Below are 25,197 nucleotides of genomic sequence, written 5' to 3' on the forward strand. Positions count from 1 at the left end.
CTGGAATATAGGCTTATTTTTCTGGTTGCCATTCTTCTAAAGAAAATACACTGAGTATAGGGAAAGTCTAGAGACTGACTTACTACAGTGTTCAGGAGAGGGAGTTGAATAGATTTCATTTGAAAATGGGTTAAAAACTTAGATTCTCTTACTTTGCAAAAATGAAGGTGGAATCAAGCAAAGGAGGTAGGGGAAAGCATGGTAGAAGAAAGAGAAGGGAGCTAGCATTTGATTCTCAACTAGGGTTGGTGATTTACAGATTTTAGTCTTTTGAATGGTTAATCTGAAATCTTGGTATATTTTTAATATGCCAGGTCTCCAAACTTTAATATCTATTAGACATATACAAGAGAAAGTAGTTTTCATATATTGGTATTTTTATTGGCTACTAATGTGCAAATGGGTTTATTACAGAAAATTCAGACTTCTTTAGGAAATCCTCTAATGGTAATGGTGTTAGATATCTGAAGAATCTTTTTTTTTTAATTTTTTAAAAATTTTTTTTAATGTTTATTTATTTTTGAGACAGAGAGAGACACAGCATGAGCAGGGAAGGGTCAGAGAGAGAGGGAGACACAGAATGTGAAGCAGGCTCCAGGCTCTGAGCTGTCAGCACAGAGCCCGACGCGGGGCTCGAACTCATGAACTGTGAGATCATGACCTGAGCTGAAGTCAGACGCTTAACTGACTGAGCCACCCAGGCGCCCCTTAATTGTTTTTTAAACATTTATTTATTATTGAGAGACAGAGAGACAGAGCATGAACATGGGAGGGGCAGAGAGAGGGGGAGACACAGAATCCGAAACAGGCTCCAGGCTCCGAGCTGTCAGCACAGAGCCTGACGCGGGGCTCAAACTCACAAACCGCGAGATCATGACCTGAGCCGAAGTCAGACACTTAACCTACTGAGCCACCCAGGCGCCCCGATATCTGAAGAATCTTTATGTATATTTTTTGTGAATTCATTTTACGTCCTAGTCCCTAAGGAGTTTTTTACTAGCTGCAAGGCTTCATTGTGGTTTCTCTGAATGTACTTGATTTTTAAAAACTTAGTTTAGGTTTGACCATATCAGTGAGTGGGAATGACTATGGGGGTGGTAATGGCTCACTTAGAGTTAGAATAAATGATAGATCTAAAAGCAAAATCTTTTAAATTTTTTTTTTAACGTTTATTTATTTTTGAGACAGAGAGACACAGAGTATGAACAGGGGAGGGGCAGAGAGAGAGGGAGACACAGAATCTGAAATGGGCTCCAGGCTCTGAGCTGTCAGCACAGAGCCTGACGTGGGGCTCGAACTCACAGACTGTGAGATCATGACCTGAGGCTGAAGTCGGACGCTTAACCGACTGAGCCACCCAGGCGCCCCGCAAAATCTTTTTTTTACTTTGTTCAGCATCCCTCATATTAGCTAACTTTCTAGATATAATTTGAGGAAACTTTAATTCAAATAAAAAAAATAAAAAGGCCCTTGGGACCTTTTGTATTATTTTTCTTACATAAATACGGTTTTTTAATGGAGCCATACCAAGAGTTGTTTTCTTTTTAAAACAAAAAAAAATTTTTTTTTGTTTATTCATTTTTGAAAGAAAGTGCGAGCAGGGGAGGGACAGAGAGAGAGGGAGACACAGAATCCGAAGCAGGCGCCAGGCTCCGAGCTGTCAGCACAGAGCCTTGACGGGCTCAAACTCGGGGACCGTGAGGTCATGACCTTAGCTGAAGCGGACGCTCAACGAACTGGCGCCCCAAGAGTTCTTGTTAAATTGATACCACCCAGGCGCCCTGAGAGTTATTTTCTTAACTGTTAAAAAGGAATCAGAAAATTCTTCCTTGAGTCAGAAAATAAGGTCGCAGTGGAAATTTGATATTGTTCCTGCCTACTTTTCCTGTTCGGAGAATAATCATAACTACTGTCTTAAAGCACAGACTCATTCCAAAAAAAAAAATCTTTCTATCATCAGTTATTTGGCTTTTCTAACCTGAAGTTATAATCAAATTTCTACTTGATTTAAAGGGGCTTACTTTTTCTCAAGTCTATCAAATATATAGGTGCCAAGATATTTGTGTTTACTCTCCAGCCATGTTACAGTGTTTTGACCTTCTTCTCTGTGCAACATCTTTTATATCTGTAGGCAGCAGGAAAGGATAAATTCACAGAGGGAAGAGATAGAAAGACAACGGAAAATGTTAGCAAAGCGGAAACCCCCTGCCATGGGACAGGCCCCTCCGGCAACCAATGAGCAGAAACAGCGGAAAAGCAAGACCAACGGAGCTGAAAATGAAACGTATGTTCTTTATTAATGTGAACTCTGTGAGATACCACAGTCTTCCCCAAAATACAAATGCCCTGTGGAGTGCCACTGGAAAAAAGGATAAATTACGGGGATTTCTAGGGCGTAAGCTTTCTTTTTAGTTACGTTGGTGAATTTGCTCACAACTTATATAAAAACCACGTAAAATTCATTCATTTTCTTAGTCCTCACCTTATTTGGGTATTTTCTTTCTTTTTTGTTGGGGGGGTGGTTGGGTGTATTTTGGGGTTTGTTTTCAGTTTTATTTAGATACAACTGACATATAACATTGTATCAGTTTTAGGTGTACAACATAATGATTAGATATGTGTAGATATTATAAAATGATTCCCATAATAAGTTTAGTTAACATCCATCACCTCACAAAGTTACAATTTTTTTTCTTATGAGAATTTTATGATCTACTCTCAGCACCTTCCACATATACAATACAGGATTATTAACTTTAGACGCCATGCTATGTATATGTATATCACAGTTTCTTTATCCATTTATCCATTGGTGGACACTTAGGGTTTTTTTTCATGTCTTAACTGTTGTGAATAATACTGCAATGAAGATGGGGGTGCATAGGTCTTTTTGAGAGAGTGATTTCATTTCCTTTGGATAAATACCCAGAGGTGAAATTGCTAAGTCATAGGATAGTTCTATTTTTAATTTTTTGAAGAACTGCCGTGCTGTTTTTCATAACGGATGCACCAATTTACATTCCCGCCAGCACTGCACAAGAGTTCCCTTTTCTCCACATCCTCACCACCACTTGTTATTTCTTCTCTTTTTAATTATTATTTAGGTATTTTCAAGTGAGCGGGACAAATAAGGTCACTTGACGTCATGGTCTTCGGCCACTCTCACAACAAATGTGGTATTAGCATGGTGGTCAAATGATAGAGTTGTTTATGTGTGGTTCTGGGTTATGGTACATTGGCATCATCTTAGGGGGATTACCTGGCTGTTCTTTTGAAGTAAAAAATGTCTAGCTGGAGAATGCTCTTAACTGGTCTAAAGAGCATTTGGTTAACAGTCACAGAAACTGTAGGAGCAAGCTAAGAAAAAAATAGGTATTATTTTAGGAAAAAGATATTTTGCCACTAAGCCAAATCTTGACATCACCAGTATTTTTTCCTGTTCTGTGGACCTGTGGGAAACACCAATATCTTCGGTTGCAGTGTGGTCACATAGCTGCCATGAATAGGAGGGATAGCATAGCCTTAGTATAGATGCTTTCTTTTTTCACCCCTGCCCTGTGTCAGATTTCCCTAATTGATCATCGCATTCTTTTTTTCTTTAATTTTTTTTTAATGTTTAATTTTGAAAGAGAGAGACCAAGTGTGAGCGGGGGAGGGACAGCGAGAGAGGGAGACACAGAATCTGAAGCAGGCTCCAGGCTCTGAGCTGTCAGCACAGAGCCTGACGGGGGCTCAAAGCCATGAACCGTGAGATCGTGACCTGAGCCGAAGTCAGATGCTTAACTGACTCAGCCACCCGGGCGCCCCTGATCATCCCATTTTGACCACTAAGAGAATCTTCGTCTAGGGCAGGAGTTGACAGGCTTTTTCTATACTGGGCCATGGTAAATACTTTTAGGCTTTGTAGGCAGGCTGGTCTCTATTGCATCTACTCTGCACTGCTGACTGTTGTAGCCCGAAAGCAGCCATACACAGTACGTAAATGAATGGGGGTGGCTATGTTCCAATACGACCTGATTTACAAAAACAGACTGTGAGGTGAATGGTCCATGGGTCAACTAAGCAGGAACTGCCAAACAGAATTGACATGGGAAATAAAACCTATATATGGTTTACCTATTTAAAATATTTCTTATACGTACTTAATATGAAGACATTTAAGTCATGGCCTCTGTCTTCAAGAAGCTTTCACATAAAAAAGGGAAAAAAGAGGGGCACCTGGGTGGCTCAGTCTGTTGAGCGTCCGACTTCAGCCCAGGTCATGATCTTGCGGTTTGTGGGTTTGGACCCCATGTTGGGCTCTGTGCTGACAGCTCGGAATGGAGCCTGCTTCGGATTCTGTGTGTGTGTCTCTCTCTCTCAAAAATAAATAAACATTGGGGTGCTTGGGTGGCTTAGTCAGTTGAGCGTCCTACTTCGGCTCTGGTCATGATCTCATGATTCCTGGGTTGGAGCCTTGCGTCGGGCTCTGTGCTGACAGCTCAGAGCCTGGAGCCTGCTTCAGATTTTGTGTCCCCCACTCTCTCTCCGCCCCACCCCTGCTTGTGCTTTGTCTCTCTTTGTCTTTCAAAAATGAATAAACATAAAAATTAAAAAATAATAATAATAAATAAACATTAAAAATTAAAAAAAAAAAGGCAGGGGGAAAGATCTATAGATAGTAGTGTAGGCAATCCCTGAAGAATTGATGGTAGCCATGAAGCTCATTCCTGAATTGGATGTTTGAAATTTAAAATACATTTTTCATAAAAACAGTAACCAGTATTGTTATCTGTGTATCTGTAGTGGCTTCATTGGTTTTTCAAGGGAAAAAGAAATTTTGCAAAGCTGTCATTGTGGGAGTCTTTGGCTGAAAATAGGTTTTAGGTCTAAAGATAGACACAAAAGATAATGATATTGTATAATTTATTGAAGAATATGTCTTTTTCCTTTATGTTTTCGTATCAGTTCTCAAAAACATTAACCTCCAATCCACCAAATATAATAGTGTGTGTACTGCACTATTGTTTAAGGTCCATGACATCCCATTCCAGTGAGAAAGATGGCTTAATACCATTTCTTACTCCATACATACTTGATGTTTTGGGGAGCCTTTTCCTGGACATTCATTTAGTAAGTTTATGGTAAATGCATATTGTACAATTGGCCTTGGTCTGGACACTGGGGATACAGAGCTAAAGGATACAGCCCTAGCCTTAGGAGCTTACAGTTTCTTTAGGGGAAATGAACAGGTAAATAAACTAATGATTTCATTGAGGATAGTGATAATAGTATACACAGTGAATAAACTTGGACAACATCTTCATTCTTATAACTAAATATTTCACTAAATATTTTAAAACTAGATTTTAAATTTAAAATATTTTCTTTCAGAAAGTCCAAGTAGGAACCCAGATTTGGAAGATTCTCTGGGCAAATGTTGTACACATCAGTCTGATCATTGTCTTCTTTGTGACCACTCCCAGATTTATTTTGTGAAGAGACTGTCCCTCCAGTATTACTTGAAAATTATTTAATGCTAATGCATAAGACTGTTGGCTTAGTAGTAATAAAGAAGGCATAGGCTGTTTCCTTGCCATAGAACAATAATTAGAACTCAGTCTAGGCCAGTAGTGTGTCAGTAAGCAGTTGCCATCTGGAGTCCTGTGTAAAATCCAAGCTGGAAGGCCTTTAGTCCAGTTTTTAATTAAAGTATCTGTAACTTGGCTCATTCCTTTGGCCAGAAGCCAAAAACAGTCCTCTGGAGCCTTAGAGTGAGTCACATTATCACCTCTGATATCAGTCCTATTTCAGGCAGAGAGAATCCCTAACTGTATTTTCATTTCTCCCTTTTCTACTCGTGTGATACGGAGTATGGATAGAAGTACTTCTGCCTCTGTGAAGGGACAGATGTAACAACCTAGTGGATGTATTTCCTCTTGTTAGTCTCTTTTAGTCAGACCTCAAAGGCTATTTTGTAGCTCTTCCTGGTTGATGGGATAGCTGTTCCTTCTTTCTCCTGCTATTTGGAATATAACTGAACAGTGACATCTAACACACTGAAGTCTGTGTGTCTGCTTCTAGAATGTGAAGAGGGTGAAGATGGAGGAGTAAGTGATCACTCCTTAAATGCTCATTCTTAAGATACAGAGTTGTGATTGGAGTAGGTGGAACACAAGTGACCACCCATTCAAGTCAGCCCTTTGAGTATTGTATTCAAATACCATTTTACAACTTAGGAATTATTTCCCATTCTCACTTAATAGTCACAACAGCTTTCTTAGATGGGTGCTATTGCTTGCCACCCTCTTAAGAAACTGAGACTTAAAAAGTTGCTTGTCCAGGTCACATGGCCATTGGCCTGAGTTGCACTTTGAACCCTAGACCTCAGACTCCAAATCCTGGACTCTTCCGTTATGTCGTCCTACTCCTTGTTATCATGGTATCAGAGTCTAAGAGATTCTCAAAAATCATCACATCCATTGGCTTATTACTGTCTCTTCAAAAAGAAAGTTCAGGCATATAATTTTTGGCTACTTTCCCAATGGATTTTCATCTGAGATTGTATGGACAAAACTCATTTCATAAATAATGTAAAAATATAAGCTCATTTATTTTTCTCATTTTTTTTATAAATTAGCCTCCTTTCTTCATGTCACATCTGATAAATCACAGAAGTTTTCTTTTGTCAGATTGCAAGATAATCTAGCTTTTAGTTATTTTAACAGACTGACTCTACCATATGGCATGCTTTGGCATTTCTCTTTTGATAGGCACACTACAATTTCAAATAATTTACTGGAATTTCTACCATTATCTTCTAGGTTAACATTAGCAGAATACCATGAACAAGAAGAAATCTTCAAACTCAGATTAGGTCATCTTAAAAAGGTAAGTATAATGAGCAAAATATGTCTGGAGAAATCGGTCTACATGTAGTATTAAAGCAAATGTCATAGTTGGACATACCTGCTAAAATCTGGAGTAGTTCTTCTCCCTATTATATCCTGTATTCCACCGTGAATGGTGGAATTCATGTCTTTGAATTTTTGAGTCAACTCCAGCCACCCAATGAGAGCACTTTTTTCAACCAGGGATATACCAATAGATAACTCTGCATATCTCATAAAGTTTCATAAGTAGTTATCCTTAGGTAAAAATTAAATATTCAATATGAGCAGGTGGTTCAGATTTGATCTGAAAGCTCTTAATATTTTAAACTTGTACCAACCACACAAAGTCACCTACATAAAAATAGGTATTGATGATGTTCACAGAGGCGTCTTAAATATGGATTGCCCATCTCCTAAATTCAACAGCCCATACATTTTTGGTAGATACTACTTATGGGGATGATGGTCAGTAAGCATTTAATAAACTGCCTTTGGTGTGTGTTTTTCCAACTAGGTTCTCAGATCTTGTTAAATCAGTGGAACTTAAGGCACCAAACATAATCCATACTTACAGAGCAGAACCAGATACAGAACCTGATTTTTGAAAAAAAAAAAGGAAAAAGAAAAAAAGGAAAAAAAAGATTGTATGCCTGTATATAAAATACAGAGAACATTTCTGAAAATTTACACAGGATACTTAACAGTAGTTACACCTGGGGAATGGGCATGGAGACGAGAGGGCAGGGCAGCAAGAGGGCTTTTTTCTTACTTGTACTCCTTTGTATGGTTTCAGTTTTATTTATTATTTACTGTGATCTTGCTTTTTATGATTAAAATTCTAGTCCTTAAAAAAAAAAATCCTTTTTAATGTGGAAGAAACATTTTCCTTTAGTTTTTCGAAAGAAAAATGTCTGTTTTTGAAATGAGATTCCTAAAGGGTAGTTTCCTGTGTTCTGAGCTTTTTCTTTCCTTTTCACTTTAGGAGGAAGCAGAGATCCAGGCAGAGCTGGAAAGGCTAGAAAGGGTTAGAAATCTACATATCAGGGAACTAAAAAGGATACATAATGAAGATAATTCACAGTAAGCAACTTGGGGGTATGTTGGGTTGGAGATTGCTAAACAGTTTCTGACATGAATTGAATGGTCTAGAATGATGGTTCTGCTTAATATAAATTGGGTATATGATTCCATGGTGTATTTAGCTCTATTGCAGGGTGTAATACAGGTTTGTGAACACAACTATGACTTGCTTTAATTTAAATATATATAGGGGTGCCTGGGTGACTCAGTCGGTTGAGCATCCGACTTCGGCTCAGGTCATGATCTCATGGTTTGTGAGTTCGAGCCCCATGTCGGGCTCTGTGCTGACAGCTCAGAGCCTGGAGCCTGCTTCGGATTCTGTGTCTCCATCTCTCTCTCTGACCCTGCCCTACTTGCGCGCTCGCTCTCTCTCTCTCTCTCAAAAAATAAACATTAAGGGGTTCCTGGGTGGCTCAGTCAGTTAAGCATCCGGCTTCGGCTCAGGTCATGATCTCACTGTCTGTGAGTTCGAGCCCCATGTTGGGCTCTGTGCTGACAGCTCAGAGCCTGGAGCCTGCTTCGGATTCTGTGTCTCCCTCTCTCTCTGACCCTCCCCCATTCATGCTCTCTCTCTCCTCTCTCCTCTCTCTCTCTCTCTCTCTCTCTCTCTCTCTCTCTCTGTGTGTCTCAAAAAAATAAATGTTAAAAAAAACTAAAAAAAAAAAAATCAAAAAAATAAATATAGATAGATTTATATGTTAAATATGTATACATGTATTCTAGCATTTTCACACAAATAGAGGTCACTAAACAATATAGCTTTGCAGTTGTAGGTGGTTGGGATACTCTGTGTTTTCAGATTCCTGCAGAGCCCTGCTAAATGGAAGCACGGGTTACAGTGTCATGGCATGGGAGGGTTCCTGGGTTGGGATGGCATGGTTTTAGAATGACCTTTAAGGGCCCTTTGGGTGCTGAGATTTTAAACAAGACTGTCTTAGGTTTAGGTATTAATTGTAGATGAATGCCCACCTTTGTTTATAAGTCATTTAAAGGATTGAAACCGAAAAGTAGATTGATATGGGAAATACCTTTAGTTTGTAATCTTTTCTTTTTAAAATTTTTCTGACTCTGAAACATGATTTTTTTGGACAGAGCTATTGCTTGTGTATTTTTGTTTGGCCAGTGTGAGCCATGGATTTTTCTTTCTGGGAGGTGGCAGGCCACAGCAGTTACTGTGACCGAGCACTCTGTATGTGTCAGGCATAGAGCTGTCTTCATGAGAGCCCCACAAAATTACGTTGACTTGACCAGGGACCCACAGCTGTGCGACTAAACAAAGAGCCGAACTTGCTGTGGAACGCCAGAGCCGACCGCCACGCAGCAGTGGCACCCCTCTGCAGGCATGCCACTGTCTCAAAATTAAAATAGTTTTCCAGGATTAACAGTGGGGCAGTTTAAGATCAGGAACTAGGTAGAAATAGTTTTAAAGTTATTTTTGCCAGAATCTCTCTTGTCTTTGTCTTATTGTTAGAAAACAACACAAGGTGGAATCCTGTGTGGCAGAAACAGTTATATCATGAGACTGTCTCAAAGAGGGAAAATAAATGTACATAGAACGGACATGTGATTTACTTTATAATCAGATCTGTTTTTAAGGCTATGTAAAATATCTTGGAGTTTCATTGTGTTAGTTTTGGAATGGTGGGAACATGTGGCTTTTGAATACTTTGGAGGAACTGAGTAGCGCACTTTGGAAATCCCTGATCTAGTATAGTCTACAGTCCCCTCACTTCATAGCGAGGCAGACAGGGAGGAAGGTCAACACAGGTCACAGGTCCAGTTGTGACTGTGCTGAGGCTGGCATCTATACCTTACGGCTCTGTAGCCAGTGCCATCCTTGTATTTATGTAGTCTCTTTGAACTATGTAACTTATTTCATGTTTACAATTAGCTATATTGGTGGTGTTACCAAACTGGCAGCAGCAGCTATAATCATGTGCATAGCATGTTGGATATTCTGGGAATTTTGCTAGTATGGAAGACTGTGTAGTCCTTGACCTCAGGATGTTCTGTATTCCCTGTTTCCACAGATTTAAAGATCATCCAACGCTAAATGACAGATATTTGTTGTTACATCTTTTGGGTAGAGGAGGTTTCAGTGAAGTTTACAAGGTAAGTGTAAGAAACTGGATACAAAGACTAAGATTAAATTATTGGTTATTACTGACTTGGAGAACATTAAGAATAGTGATAATTGTGGATTGGTATCTTTTGGTTGAAACTCAAAAACTTACTAAGGCAGGATATAGTATTTTGCCCTGTTCTCAAGTTTGGAAAATTAAAAAAAAAAAACAAAAAAACAAAAAAAAAAACAGGAAGGAAAAACAGCACTGTTTCTCAGTAGTGAAATTATGGTGATTTATATTCTGTTTCTGTACTTCCTGCCTCACTTACATTTGTTAGAAGTAAGTATGGGGGTGGGGCGCCTGGGTGGCTCAGTCAGTTAAGCATCCGACTTCGGCTCAGGTCGTGATCTCACATTTCATGAGTTCAAGCCCCGCATCGGGCTCTGTGCTGACACCTCAGAGCCTGGAGCCTGCTTCAGATTCTGTGTGTTCCTCTCTCTCTCTCTCTCTCTGCCCCTCCCCTGCTCATGCTCTGTCTCTCTCAAAAATAAACATTAAAAAAATTTTTTTTTAAAGAAATACGTTTGTGTTACTTTTATTCTTATGATTTTTTTAAATAGATGCCTTAAAGTTCATTCTTATTTGAAAACCTGCTTCTTATTTTTAAAAAGTTCTCATGTTGGGTGCTTGGGTAGCTCAGTCCATTAAGCGTCTGACCTAGGCTCAGGTCTTGATCTCGCGGTTTGTGAGTTTGAGCCCTGCGTTGGGCTTTGTGCTGACAGCTCAGAGCCTGGAGCCTGCTTCATATCCTGTGTCTGCATCTCTCCTGCTCGTGCTGTTTCTCTCTCTCTCTTTCTCTCTCTCAAAATAAATGAAACATTAAAAAAAAAAAAAAAGTTCTCATCTTCTAAGAGCGTTAATTAGCTCTGGGATTCTGAAGCAGCGTCCTGGCTTTTTAGCCAGGCCAGTGAAGGTCAGACCACTGTGCCTTTAGTTCATTTGTACTAAATGAGAAATTCAGCAGGTTTTCAGTGTAGCTGCAGATCCATAACATGTTCACCAGTCACCGCCTCCTTGTTTCTGTAGGTGTTTCTGGCACCAGAATTTTACATGCAAAGTCGGTTTATTAAATGGTCTCTACTGCCTGGCCCTGTGAATTCCCTTTTCCTGAAGTGCAGTCTTCACTCTTGGGATTTACATTATGCCTTGTGAATTTATATATGGGAAATAGTTTGAGCAAAATAATGTTTTCATTTCAGATAAAAACAGTAAAAACTAGTTATGTACCCCCCTTTCTTTTTTAAATATTTTATTTTATATTTATTTTTAAATATTTTATTAAAAAATTTTTTTAATGTTTGTTCATTTTTGAGAGAGAGAGGGAGTGAGCGAGCATGAGTGGGGGAGGAGCAGAGAGGGGGAGACACAGAATCCGAAGCAGGCTCCAGGCTCTGAGCTGTCAGCACAGAGCCCCAACACGGGGCTCGAACGCACGAACCGTTAGATTATGACCTGAGCCGAAGTCGAACGCTTAACCAACTGAGCCACCCAGGCGCCCCATGTGTATTAATGTTTTTTAATCAAAGTTAGTTGGCATACAATGATATATTTGTTTTAGGTGTATAACATAATGATTTGACGGTTTTCTTTAGTGTTAATTTTTACTGTGATGATATATATAAAAATTTACCATTTTAAGTGTGCAATTTGTTTGTATTAAGTATGTTCATAATGTTGTACAACTACCATTACTGTTTACTTCCAGAACTAGAATATTATTTTTAGTGTACTACTGGGCTTGATTTTCTAGTACTTCATATTTTTTATCTCTATTCATAAGTGCGGCTGGCCCATAGTCATCTTTTGTGTGCAGGCAGCATTGTCTAGCTTTTATGTCCTAGTTATCCAGAGTAAGTTGTGAAATTTCTTTTTTCCCATGCCCTGGGATGCATTGCATAGGAATTGTTGGCTCCTTAAAAGAGCAGGGGTACCTGGCTGGCTCGGTCTGTCAAGCGTCCAGCTTCAGCTCAGGTCATGATCTCATGGTTCATGAGTTCGAGCCCCGCGTCAGGCTCTGTGCTGACAGCTCAGAGCCTGGATCCTGTTTCAAATTCTGTGTCTCCCTCTCTCTCTCTGCCCCTCCCCTGCTCATGCTCGTGTGAGTTCTCTCTCAAAAATAAATAAACATTAAAAAAAAAATTAAAAAATAAAAGAGCAGACTTCGAATCACATGGGTAGATGTCATTGTAGAGGAAAACATTTTGATAACCTTTTTAATTTCTTCTACAAATACTGATTTGCTATTTTCTTCCCCTTCTTAAGCCAGTTTTGATAATTTTCCTGGAAAATCTCCTGTTTCACCTTGGTTTAAAAATGTCATCCATGGGGCACCTTGAGTGGCTCAGTCAGTTAAGCATCTGACTCTGGGTTTCAGCTCAGGTCATGATCTCACGGTTTGTGAGGTGGACGGAGCCTGAGTCTGGTTCTGTGCTGACAGCATGGAGCCTGCTTGGGATTCTCTCTGTCTCCCTTTCTGCCCCTCCGTTACTCTCATGCTCATGCTCTGTCTCTTTCTCTCTCAAAATAAATAAACATTAAAAAATATATATCATCCATACCTTAGTTATTTCTCTTTTTTATGAAATGTTTATTTTTATTACTTATTTTTAATTTTTTTATTTTTTGAGAGAGGAGACAGAGCACTAGTGGGGGAAGGGCAGAGAGATGGAGACAGAATCCAAAGCAGGCTCCAGGCTCCAGGCTCCAAGCTACGAGCTGTCAGCACAGAGCCCGACGTGGGGCCTGAACTCGTTAGCAGTGAGATCATGACCTGAACCAAAGTCAGACTGAGCTACCCTGGTGCCCCTGAAGTGTTTATTTATTCATTTTTTTTTTAATTTGATTTTTTTTTAACGTTTATTTATTTTTGGGACAGAGAGAGACAGAGCATGAATGGGGGAGGGGCAGAGAGAGAGGGAGACAGAACCGGAAGCAGGCTCCAGGCTCTGAGCCATCAGCCCAGGGCCCGACGCGGGGCTTGAACTCACGGACCGCGAGATCGTGACCCGGGCTGAAGTCGGACGCTTAACCGACTGAGCCACCCAGGCGCCCCTGAAGTGTTTATTTTTATATCTCTTGAGTGATAGGTCAGAGATGAGTCAATGTTTATTTTTTCCTCTAAGAATCAACTTTTTATTTTGTTGATCAAGTCTACTCTTTGATTTTTTCATTAACTTGTGTTTTTAATCTTGCCTTCCTTTTGCTTTCTTTGTTTTTGTTTTCATTCTTGAATCAAACACTCTATTTTTTGTTTTTGATAATTTTAAAGTGTAAAAAAAACACAAAATTTATCATAACCACTTTTAAGTGTACATTTTAGTAGTGTGAGGTGTATTTATGTTGTTGTGAAACAGATCTGCAGAATTTTTTCATCTTGCAAAACTGAAACTTTACCCATTAAGCAACAAGTCTCCTCTCCCAGCCCCTGATAACTGCCATTCTACTTTCTGTTTCAATGAACTTGACTACTTTTAGATACCTGTGTAAGTGGAATCACAGTATTTGTCTTTTTGTGACTGGCTCATTTACTTAGCATGATGTTCTCCAAGCTCATCCATGTTGATGTGATAGGATTTCCTTCTTTTAAGGCTGAATAATACTCCATTGTATGCATATACTTCGTTTTCTTTATCCATTCCTCTGGCAGTGGATGTTGGGGTTGCTTCCTCTCCTGGTCTGTAGTGAATTGTGCTGCTTTGAACATGCATGTGCACATACCTCTCAGAGAAGTTGCTTGTAATTCTTTTGGGTATAAACCTACAAGTGAAACAAATACTTTTTAAAATCATCAGCATTTGTTCTTGGTGCTTCCCAGTTACTTGTTAGTTATTTCTTCATCCTGTGTTTTCCTAGTGTGTTCCTTAGTCGTGTTTACATTCCTGAAATTTAGATGCTTCTTAAATCGGTGGTGGATCACAGTGTCTTGGATTCAGAAATAGGGTACAGTAGGTGGACAAAAAGACACTTATCGTCTCATTAGTGCTCTTACAAATTAGGTGGTATTTGATCTGGCTTTTAATGGTTTTAAATGGTTTTTTCCTGTAAAGGCATGATGTTCTATAAGCTTGTAGGTGGACTTCAGATTCTATAAGAAAAATAGAGTTCAGAAGTTTCCATTTCTGTGAAATAAGCTATTCTGTTTAAATTGTGTAGTTTTTATATTTAAAAAAACGCTGGTTTAAATTTAGTATAAATTAGAAGTTTCTTTCATGAGTAGCCATCTCTTGCAGTTAGTGCTTCCCTAGAGGTAGCTTACATTTTAAAAGATCCGTAGAACGGGAGTCATGACTTACCCTGTACCTGTTGCTTTCATCTGTCCATATATTTGTGGAAACGGGTAGATGGGTGGTAATAGTGCTGGAACTGAGGCATTAAATTTCTTACTGAACTTTAATTTGTTTATGAGTTTATTTATTTTGAGGGGGCGGGGAGGGGCAGAGAGATAGAATCCCAAGCAGGCTCCACACTATCAGTGCAGAGCCCGATGGGCTCAATCCCAGGAACCATGAGACCATGACCTGAGCTGAAATCAAGAGTCAGAGGCTTAACCGACTGAGCCACCCAGGCACCCCTCATCTCAACCTTAAGAATTAAGAAAAACTATTCATCTCAAAGGAGTTGTTCAGTAAATTCTTTTGTATAGGAGAAATACCCTGTTGTGTTAAAATACTACTCACGTTATCAACTTGTGATTTACACTTAGCATCCTCACAAACCCACCTGTTCCCCTTCTTCCCCACCCCCGCCCCACGATCTAGCACTACCTAGCTGATGCAGGACTTTCCAGCAGTGGCGGTCTTTGGGGAAAGTATGTCCTTTTCTTTGGACAGTGCTGGAGACGTGATCTGGTGTGACAACTTTCAGACATGTTGGGATTGAAAACTGCTTTTTATTTGCCCATTGTATATGGGTGGGGCTAAAGGCAGGGTGTTATTTTATTTGTTTGTATTTTAATAAACAGTGTAACAAATTACGAGGTTATTTTCTAAACAAACAGTGAAGAGGTGTATCTGGAGGGGTTATTTCTCAAGGAGCAGATAGTGTGTGTCCCCAGCATTTTAGAAGTGTCCTGTCCCAGTGTCAGCAGAGGGGCGAGATACAACGCAAGGGAGTGAGGCCCCAGAGCGGGTGGATATTGTCCACAGAGAGAACTGTTTGGCAATGACTGGTAAGGCACGGGCTGTCTTGCTGTTTGTGGTGTGTACTTGGTTGTTTTCTAAGCCCCTTGGTGCCAGTGAGTCTGGAGACTTCTAAATTATCTGATCACAAGTTTCAAGAAGATGGTTGCAACTCTGAAACAAGTATGTGATGTGTTGTCATCCACTGTTGTTTTTATTTTACAATGCATTTGGGATTTTGAATCATGGATGTGTTAAATAGAAGCTTTGAGTCCGTTACTTGCCCGTAATTCTTGTTAGCATTTATCCAGAACATAATTTATTCCTTTTCTTTGCAGGCATTTGATCTAACAGAACAAAGATATGTAGCTGTGAAAATTCACCAGTTAAATAAAAACTGGAGAGATGAGAAAAAGGAGAATTACCACAAGTAAGTGATCCTAGAGTATCTGATTTTTCAAAATCTGGAAGTAACAGCTGTAGTTTGGGCCCTGTGCTAACAGCTGTACATGCATTGTTGTTGTTTCATTTAATCCTTATGACTATCCTGGGAGAGTGAAGAAATTTTCCATCTTACTGATGAGCAAATTGAAACTTACAGAATTTGAGTAATAGTTAAGAAATGGCTGAGCTGGTGTTTAAATCTAGACTTCCCTTAATCCAAAACCCATGCTCTTCAACCTCCCTTTCCGTTATGTGTGTAACATTAGCTACAGTAAACAAGTAAAGCCTCGGAAACCGTCTTGCTGTCTATAGAAAGCAGATGATGGAGTCCTTCAGTGGCCTGGGCATCCTGAGGGGCTCTGGGCTGGGCTTTTTCCTGCCTGTTCAGTCATTTCTTCATGGAGGAAACAGGAAAGGGGGGGGGGGTACCTGGGGTGCCTCTTGACTGCAGTGGTGCTTGTTGGACATTCAGTTCCTCAGTGCTGAGTCCCCCTCCCCCTCACAGTTTCCCCTCCGAATTCTGTGTTCAGGGTCCTGAATGCCACTGGCTGGCGCTCCTCTTCTGTGTTGGGAGAAGGGCTGGGAGGGTGACTTCTTTAGCTTGAATAATGATTACACATACAGGTGTGAATTTCTTTGATCCACTAATGGCGGGTTTTGCTTGTTTTCCCCACCCTGCCCCAAGCTTCAGAATGTTGGAATTCATGGCTCATTCGTTGGAATTCATGGCTCATTTGGTTTGGAGGCCACTCATACCTGATTTGCTGTTAGGATCCCCACTGGGCTTAGTATTGTTTCCTTGTTGTAGGTAAAAGCACTGAATTAGACATGTCCTGACCCAGGAAGGAGAAGATAACCACTTTTAATGTAAACTCACCTCCTTTCTATGAGAGCAGTTGTGTTTTTTTTCTTACAGGTTGTACTTTGAAGGGAAAAAAAGCAGTAGACTTTGAAGTAGCCTTTTTTTTTTTTAAGTTTATTTTATTTTGGGGGGGGGGTGCAAGTGGCGAAGGGGCAGAGAAAGAGGGAGAATCCCAAGCAGGCTCCGCGCCATCAGCACAGAGCCAGATGCAGGACTTGCACCCACAAACCACGAGATCATGACCTGAGCCAAAATCAAGTCAGACGCTTAACCGACTGAGCCACCCAGGCACCCCTGAAATAGCCTTTTAATTGGCTTCTAAATCTCAAGGGAAAAGTAAAACATTTCTATATCATCAATTGTTCTTGGGGCATAGACCAAGGCAACTCTTGCTGTATACATGTTCCTTATCAGGGGTCCAGGAACCTCACCTCCCCTCCACCGCCCCCCCCCCCCCCCCCCCCCCCCCCCCCCCCCATTCTGTGCTGGATGGCACTCAGCACTGGAGAAGTGAAGGTTCCTGTGGCGTTAAGAGAAATTGGGCTTAGCGGAGGTAGCAAAAAGGATGAGGTGTGCTTTATGCATGGCACCTTGTGTGTGTATCTTACGTGACAGGCAGCTGCAGTCCAGATGCTTCTGAGGAACAGTTACATTATTACAAGCACATTCCAGTCACTTGGCGTTCAGGGACGAATGGCATATGCCACAGTGAATGCCAGGAGCACTTCAGAGAAGGAAGCCACATGTTGCTCTGACCAGTTAGAAACGCGAAATGTCCCCCTTACATTGAGACTCTCAGAGTGCGTAGGGAGTTGGAATGGTACTTGCTTCTCTTTAAAAATGCTCTCCGGCTATCCTTGGAGCCTGTTCTGTATCTTATGTGTGACCTGACCACTCTAAACCACTTGACTTTATGAGGGGCCAGCCTTGATTAACCTTGAGAAGGTGGTTCCTGTGCTGGGATTTGCACATACTTTGCCTAGTTTCAGCGTCCAGCTCTTAGGCTGGCCCTAAAGAGAACTCTGCTGAGGAATACTGTGATGACTGCTGATGGGGTGCTGCCCACCTTAGCCTTTTGAAACAGTGAGGGGTCGAAGCCTGGACCTTGTACCTCTGTGACACATCTGGCAAGCTGCTTTGAGTGCTGGTGGGTAGAGATTGGGTATGTTCCTCATGTTTCTCTACCAGGCAGAGTCCTAGAGCAAGTGAATGGGGGCGTCTCAGCTTTCTGAGCTCTTTACTGGTCCCGCTCCAGGCTCATGGTGGTACCTTTCTACTCTTCATTTCCTCATCAGAGGTGGAATCATGGCACCCAAGTACCTTCTATGGAGCCGTCTCTGCAGGGGCCATTTCCTAGCTGACAGACAGACACATGGGGAGGGAGCGTGCCAAGTTCTTAAGACCTTTGCCCAAACCTAGGGAGAAATTCTTACACACTTCCACCTTTCTTTGAAAGATTTTGCTTATTATGAAATCATACTGATGAATACAGGCTATACAGATGATAGTGAATTAGCAAAATGTCATTAACTCCTTGGAACTTACAGAGGTGTATATCAAACATATAACAGATTTTAGACAGTACTTTAAAAATTTAGTATTAAACTAAAAAGTGGTACACTTTAGTGTTATGGTAACATTATAAAATATGAAAATGCTGCTATCCTGCATAGTAACATCTCTGATTGCTTTTACTTTCGTGGGAGTGACTTCCCAGTCCCATCTGGAATAAAGACATTTATTTGAGTCTTTATTAAGAAAAAAGGAAGAACTCAAAAGGTTGTTGTTTTAATTTTGAGTTCTGCTCTGCACCTCCTTTCTTCTCCTTCCTCCACAAACGAAAAGCAAACTGATTATTTTACTTTTGCATTATTAAAGCATTAGTAGGTATTATAAGATTCCTTTTTTTTAACAAGATTTCTTTGACTCCCCCAAATAACATATTAAAAACTCCACAGTAGGAAACCTTTCATATAAAGCTGTCCACAGAAATAATTTTATCTGAGTTAGTATACACTTACATATGATGGTCTTCTAATTTCTTAGGATAAAGTCATTTTGTAAGCCTATTGAATGTATACCCACTTATAAAAGAGTAAAAGACTAACACATGAGCGGATAAGATTCTTCCCGTTTCTAATTAAGCTTTCTGTAGTGCATTAATCCCTTGGATGCTAAATTAAAAGTTGAACATTCGAGGGATGTGGAAAGAGCCACGGCCTTGCCTGATGAAGCTCGAGAAGCGAGCTTAGAGCTTCACATGATGCTGAGGGAGTGTGCTCAGTGACACAGCAAATGCCGTTAGTTGGGGAGGACTTTGACCCTTCCTTTGGTTCTTAAGTTTTGCCTCCTTTAGTTGCCTCTGTTTCTTGTACTTTGAGGGAGAAATCGGTCTCTGCCCTGAAATGCACAACAAAACCAAAAAGTTACAACAGAAGGGCAGAGAATTGTAGATTTTTAGTATGTTAGAGGAAGAAATGACTTGAGGGTTATCTGGTTAGTCCCTAGCTTTCTAAACTTGGTTTTTGTTAACAGCATCGTCTGAATTTTACTGAACGAACTATTAGGTGGGATCTTGAGATACGAAAAGGACACATGTGATGCTGCTTAGGTGGAATGAGGAGCTGGGCCAGAGCTACATTTGCTCAGGGTCCGCACCGGGGCTCCGGAGGCCTGCATCTCCAGGGAGCGTCCTCGGAAACCTCCAATCCTGCGCAGCGTCGGGGAAGCCCAGCGAAGTGGCGTTACACAGCTGGGACTCTTGCAGCCAGGTTTCCGGGTCCCAGTGTAGTGGTGTCCTGACACTTCTCTGCCTCAGTGCTTGGCATGTCTTTTCTGTTCGGAAAGACATAAAGATGAGGAAATGAAGTATCACAAGAAGCAAAAACTGCTAAAAGTGGCAGCTTGAAAAACAAGCTCAGTCAGGCTCAGTTTCCATTCGGGAAAAATAGACTTTAATTACTTTTAGATTCTTGTTCCTCTCTCCTCCTTGCCCTGATCATTTCCTCATCTTTTCTTTAGTTGAGTACTTTCTGTGTATTTTTGACATACTGGGACACACCAGTTTCAGAAAACATCACCTGATTATATTTTACCATACTCTGGAAAGTTTTTTTTTTCTTTTTTTTTTTTTTTTTTTTTTTTTTTTTTTATTTATTTTTGGGACAGAGAGAGACAGAGCATGAATGGGGGAGGGGCAGAGAGAGAGGGAGACACAGAATCGGAAACAGGCTCCAGGCTCTGAGCCATCAGCCCAGAGCCTGACGCGGGGCTCGAACTCACGGACCGCGAGATCGTGACCTGGCTGAAGTCGGACGCTTAACCGACTGCGCCACCCAGGCGCCCCAAAGTTTCTCTTTTCTGATCTTGCCTTATAAGAAAATGCCCCAAGCTAAATGGTGCCGGATTACTTAAAATATAAGAATTTTCCGTTCTTCTCTTTGTAAATAAGAACTACCTTAAAAATTATTAGTAATTATATTGAATAAACACGTTCTAGTCTTTTAAAACTCAATGAATATGTCAGATTATGTAGTATATTTTTGTTCCTAATCTCATTAAGTGATTTGAAATTGGAAAAGTATTTAATAAAAAGATGTTAATTTGCATATATGTAGATTCTCATTCCAAGAAAACTAGGGCTTCATAATTTTCTATCAGATTCACATTTTCTTAGAAGAAAGTCAAGCTGATAGCCCTTTAAGTTCTTTTTGTAAGGAGAGTTTAAAAACAAATACAGAATACTACTAATTGCCTTGTACAGTCAGTAATCCTTTTACCCAAGGAGTTTACATGCTAAAATTGATTTCCTTGATGTATCCCCAGGATATAAACACTTAGAGATATTAAGTTTTTGAGGAGAGAGAAAAACTGTCTTCATAATTTTTAAAGCTTCGATATTTGGGTATAAATATAAAACAGGTGAGATTGTGATAGAATGAACTTGAAACGGTCGGCATCCATTCATTCAGCGATATTTGAGCACCTACTATTTTCTCAACAGATTGGTGGATACTAATAGTGAAAACAGGATGAGGAAAGATACAGAGCCAGCCACATCTGAATGGAATGAATAGGCAGAAGCAAGGAAAAATGAGAGAATGTGTAGAAGCATCCTTTTAGAGGTCTAAAAGACAGTCCAAAATACAAAATGTTAATTTTCCACTTTGTTTACAGGCACGCATGTAGGGAATACCGGATTCACAAAGAACTGGATCATCCCAGAATAGTTAAGCTGTATGATTACTTTTCACTGGACACTGACTCGTAAGTGCCGTGACATTTTAGCTTAGCAGTTATGCTGTTTTCTTCCAGTGTGTTGACTACTCATGAAATGGAGCTTAAATCTGGGTCAAGGAAATACTCTCTGAGGGAGTCAAGTGTATGTATTTATGGGCAAATGATCGTGTGTGAATTCATGTTTGGGTCAGCAATACATCTCTTAGCCACAGGACTTGTATAGTTGTGTGCTGGTTAATGTTTAACAACCAGCTTGGTGGGGGTCGGAATAGGGCTAATATGTAGTATTTGACAATTTCTGTGATAATAAATTTCTCAACAGGTCCAATTTCAAGCTACTAACTTAAAAAAAGAAAAAGCTTTATTGAGATATAACTTAAATGCCATATAGTTCACCCACTTAAACAGTTCAAGGCCTTTAGTATATTCACAGATCTGCAATCATTGCCATAGTCATTTTTTTTTGCCATAGTCATTTTTAGAACATTTTCACTACCTCAAAAAGAAACCCCATACCTTTTGCTGTCACCCTGTTATTCTTCCACCCCACCGCCACCCCACTCCCAGCCCTAAGCAGCCACTAGTCTTGTTTTGTTTTGTTTTGTTTTGTTTTTTTTGGTCTCTATAGCTTTCCTATTTTGGACTTGTATAGGAATCACTCATGTAGTATCTGGAGTCTTCTGACTGGCTGCCTTTATTTGAGATGATGTTTTTTCAAGGTTTTTTATTGTAGCATATATTAGTACTTCATTCCTTTTTACGACCAAATATATTCCATTGTATGAATAAACCACCTTTTGTTTGTCCTTGCATCCTACCAGTGACTTAATAACCAGCTCATAAAATTCCTGAAAATTAACTGTCAGCTCTTGGTAACTGTCACAAGTTGGTGCCAGCTGCCTCTGACGTGCCCCAGTGGGTGTGGACTATACAAGAGAGCCTCTGCCCCACCCCAGAGATTCTGATGAACCGTGACGGGCCTTTTAAAGAAGTACCAGCAATGTGATTTTATCATAGAATGGGAACGAATGTGGCACAAATGAAGGCATAACCCAGTGCTGCCTGTGAAAACATAGCCTCACAGGCATGTGGGATGTTAGAGTTGGAAGGGATCTCAGTTCAGCTTTATTTTATAGATGGAAATTTGAGGCCCAGAGAAGTGAAATGACTTGCCCAAGATCTTTAATACTCTTAGGCATTGTTGTATTTTATTACTGGGTAAGGTAAGCTCTGTCACCTCTGGGTTTACCCAGGAGTTTAGGAATATTTCAGCATTTGGAAATGTTTTCTCTGTAGGAGTCTGAACTTCAGAGTCTGGTCGGCAGGTGTTCCTTCTTAGCCTTCCGGGTGATTCTAGGCGTTCAGGCCTATTCTAAACAGCAGGTGTCTCAGAGACTGCTATGCCAAGAACCACCCCACATTTAGAAATGTTTCCCAAAGGGAGAGACCTTCATTCCCTTTGGAAATGTGTACCATCCCTTTTTCCATCTGCTCAGGGATGACCCCTTTCCAGAAGGGTGGCCCTCGGACCAGGCATAGTCAGTGTGTGTTTAGCATGGATGGGGTTTAGAAGAATATCTGGTTAAGAGAACAGGTTTCGAAGGGTGATTAAATTCCTTGAATACTAGGTAGACTGCCCCCCACCCAATAACAAAAACATTTCAGAAATAAGGAGAATGACTTAGATTATCTATGGTTTCAAATTGTATATATACTTTTAACTAATCTAAGAAATTGACTTGGTTGTGTGCTATTCTTGAGTGGTTTATTTTGTTCTTCCTATTGTGTATGTGGTGACTTTTCACCATCATGTTAGAAAATCTTCTGAGAGTTATTTGGGTGTTAAAGTGACATTTTATTTTAAGCTTGCACTTGGATCAAAGAATACCTCCACTAAACATGAGAATCTATATCTTAGATCAGAGAATCTATAAATTTTTGATATTCATTCTCAAATAGGGTGCTAGCATGCCCTAATATGCTTCATAGAAAACACAAGCTGCTCAGTTTGGGGATCCTGCAGGACGGTGTATGTCCACCTTTCATCGCAGTGCTTTTTGAAGGCCTCACATTTCCCAGAGGCCTTCTAGTCCTCTCTAGTCCTGAGCCTGTTAGCGCTCAGGTCTGCTCCTCACCCTTACCCTCACCCTTACCCTGTTCTGCATCTTAGGGAAGATGACCCTTGTAGGCTGTTCTGCCAGGCTCCGGTGTCAGTTGTTGTTCAGCTGGGCTCAGCCACTGGGGAGACCGAGATGGTGGTGGGTAGGGACACTCCTCCCCCTCCCCGCTGTGATTCCAGTCTCTCTTGGTGACCCTGGGTTCAGGTTGCACCATCTCCGCCCTTTGGCCCTAGGGTGCTAATGGCTTCCTGTTCTGGATGATCTCTGGGGTGCCTCACTGGCCAGTTTATCCTCTCAGCTCTTCCATCATCCATGTGATCAATTCCCTGAGCTAAAACTTCTCTGTTTTAAATACTCAGGTGGTTTTTATTTCCTGGCTAGATCCTGAGTGATACAACCATATTGTCACAGCTTAGGATAGTTTAAAAGGTCTTCATCTCTCAGGAATACTCAAACAATTCAGGAAGCCTTACTTCAGTTTATAATTCCCTTAGAAGATAGACACATGACCCTTCATGCCACAAATGGTATGTTTTACAAATGGTAGTTTTACATTTGGGTCTATATGATGAATTGATATAAGTGAAGGAAAAAACTCACACTATGCAATAGCATATTTGTTAGAACAACAGATACTGTACTTTTAAAAGTTCTCTTGTGTTTAGCAAAAAGCAATTATATACAGTATTGTGCCAAACTACCAGGAGACATGACATGAAACCAGTTCTTGGGACATGGGCAAACCCTAGATTTTTTCTCACTGTCAGCGCTTAGGATCATTTGAAATGTTTGCATTGAGACTTGTATACTTGAGTACCGTATGCTTGTTTAGAACTGGAGCACGGTGTGGAAATGTGTAGGAGACCCCTCTGGAGAGATATCTAGCTTAAGTACATTACAGTTCTTGTCAGTGTTCTTATAGACTAGATTTAAGAAGAGGTATGCGTGGGCGAATTGTAACACAACAGATTCCAGTGTGGAGGGTGTGAAGGCTCTTCACCAGGAGAGAAAGCAGTTTCCTTCCTGGCAAACACTCAGGTAGCTACTACTGAATAAAGAATAGAAGAGTACTTTAAGGACTAAAGAACAGAGCAAGAAGCTAATTAAAGTTTTCGCTGGGGCTGGTTTAGTTAGTCTTGATTTGCTTGCTGTTTCCCACAGTCAAATGTTGGTTTATTTGTCTTCAGGTTTTGTACAGTATTAGAGTACTGTGAGGGAAATGATCTGGACTTCTACCTGAAACAGCACAAATTAATGTCGGAGAAAGAGGCCCGGTCCATTATCATGCAGATTGTGAATGCTTTAAAGTACTTAAATGAAATAAAACCTCCCATCATACACTATGACCTCAAACCAGGTATGTCCTAACTTTTAGGTGACAGTATTGATGGCTTTTCTCTGGTCTTAAAAGTGACTTCTAATCTGATAAAGTTAGAGAATGTGGCAGGAGCCTAGAAGGCCTAGTAATGTCTGGCTTTGCCTGGGTAGGTGTGGGAATGAAAGAGGCCCAGCCACACAATGCTGGGTTTGAGAGGATGAGTTGGATGAAATGCTCTGGAGAAACGATGCCCTTGTCTGTAGAGCCAGGGCGGGTCACTGTGTCAGCCCGATTTAGCAAGGACTGCTCTGGGTGAGCTCCATTTCACACTACATAGTAGTCCTCTAGTCCAAGTCTTTTCGACGAAAGTGCCTCTAAATTAATGACTTATTTTGCAGGTATGCCTCCCATTTCATTAAATTCGAACAGATTTACATCTTTTTGTATGGTTACTATCTAATTTCAGTAGTCCTCAGCAAACAGTAGAGGGCAGTTAGACTTTTTACCTCTGTTTTTTTTGTTTTTGTTTTAAAATGTTTCTTTATTTTCACGATAGAGAGGCAGTGCGAGCGGGGAAGGGCAGAGAGGGAGGGAGACACAGAATCTGAAGCAGGCTCCAGGCTCCGAGCTGTGAGCACAGAGCCCGGTGTGGGGCTCTAACCCACAAACCATGAGATTATGACCTGAGCTGAAGTTGGACGCTTAACCGACTGAGCCACCCAGGCGCCCCACCTCTGTTTTTTTTGTCGTCATCCTCAGTTGTTTTTTAGAAGTCTGCATATGTTCTCTGTAGACAGCTGGAACCAGCTTTGGCTTGGGTGTTGGGAAGATGGTTCCCATTTACCTCCTGGTGGGCGCAGTTGTTAACTCTGCTTTCCTCTACTGGTAGCTACATATTAAATCTCACTATTCACTATTCTTTAATGTTCTAATACAATTCAAATGACAAAAAAAGTCATTATAATGAAGTGGTTTTTAAAACGACAGCTATTTGTGTTATTGGGTTTTCAGGCACTGAA

At 40.6% G+C, this 25,197-nt stretch overlaps 2 protein-coding genes across 9 annotated transcripts in view; one reads left to right on the plus strand and one right to left on the minus strand.

Moving 5' to 3' along the window:
• Window positions 1-24,899, minus strand: part of CDC27 (cell division cycle 27) — an 803,505-nt gene extending 778,606 nt beyond the window's left edge. Inside the window, exon 1 of the mRNA XM_049637569.1 lies at window positions 24,862-24,899. The gene's annotated coding sequence lies outside the window, so the exon portion shown is untranslated. The remainder of the gene's footprint in view (window positions 1-24,861) is intronic.
• TLK2 (tousled like kinase 2) overlaps window positions 1-25,197 on the plus strand; it is a 113,321-nt gene that overhangs the window by 77,529 nt on the left and 10,595 nt on the right. For all 8 annotated transcript variants that reach the window (XM_049637592.1, XM_049637594.1, XM_049637595.1 and 5 more), the window contains 7 exons: window positions 2,132-2,284; window positions 6,804-6,870; window positions 7,855-7,952; window positions 9,983-10,064; window positions 15,534-15,625; window positions 20,678-20,767; window positions 24,048-24,217. In XM_049637592.1, the coding sequence (XP_049493549.1) occupies window positions 2,132-2,284; window positions 6,804-6,870; window positions 7,855-7,952; window positions 9,983-10,064; window positions 15,534-15,625; window positions 20,678-20,767; window positions 24,048-24,217 (752 nt within the window). The remainder of the gene's footprint in view (window positions 1-2,131; window positions 2,285-6,803; window positions 6,871-7,854; window positions 7,953-9,982; window positions 10,065-15,533; window positions 15,626-20,677; window positions 20,768-24,047; window positions 24,218-25,197) is intronic.

This window comes from Panthera uncia, chromosome E1 (genome assembly GCF_023721935.1).
Source record: "Panthera uncia isolate 11264 chromosome E1, Puncia_PCG_1.0, whole genome shotgun sequence".
Lineage (NCBI taxonomy): Eukaryota > Metazoa > Chordata > Mammalia > Carnivora > Felidae > Panthera > Panthera uncia.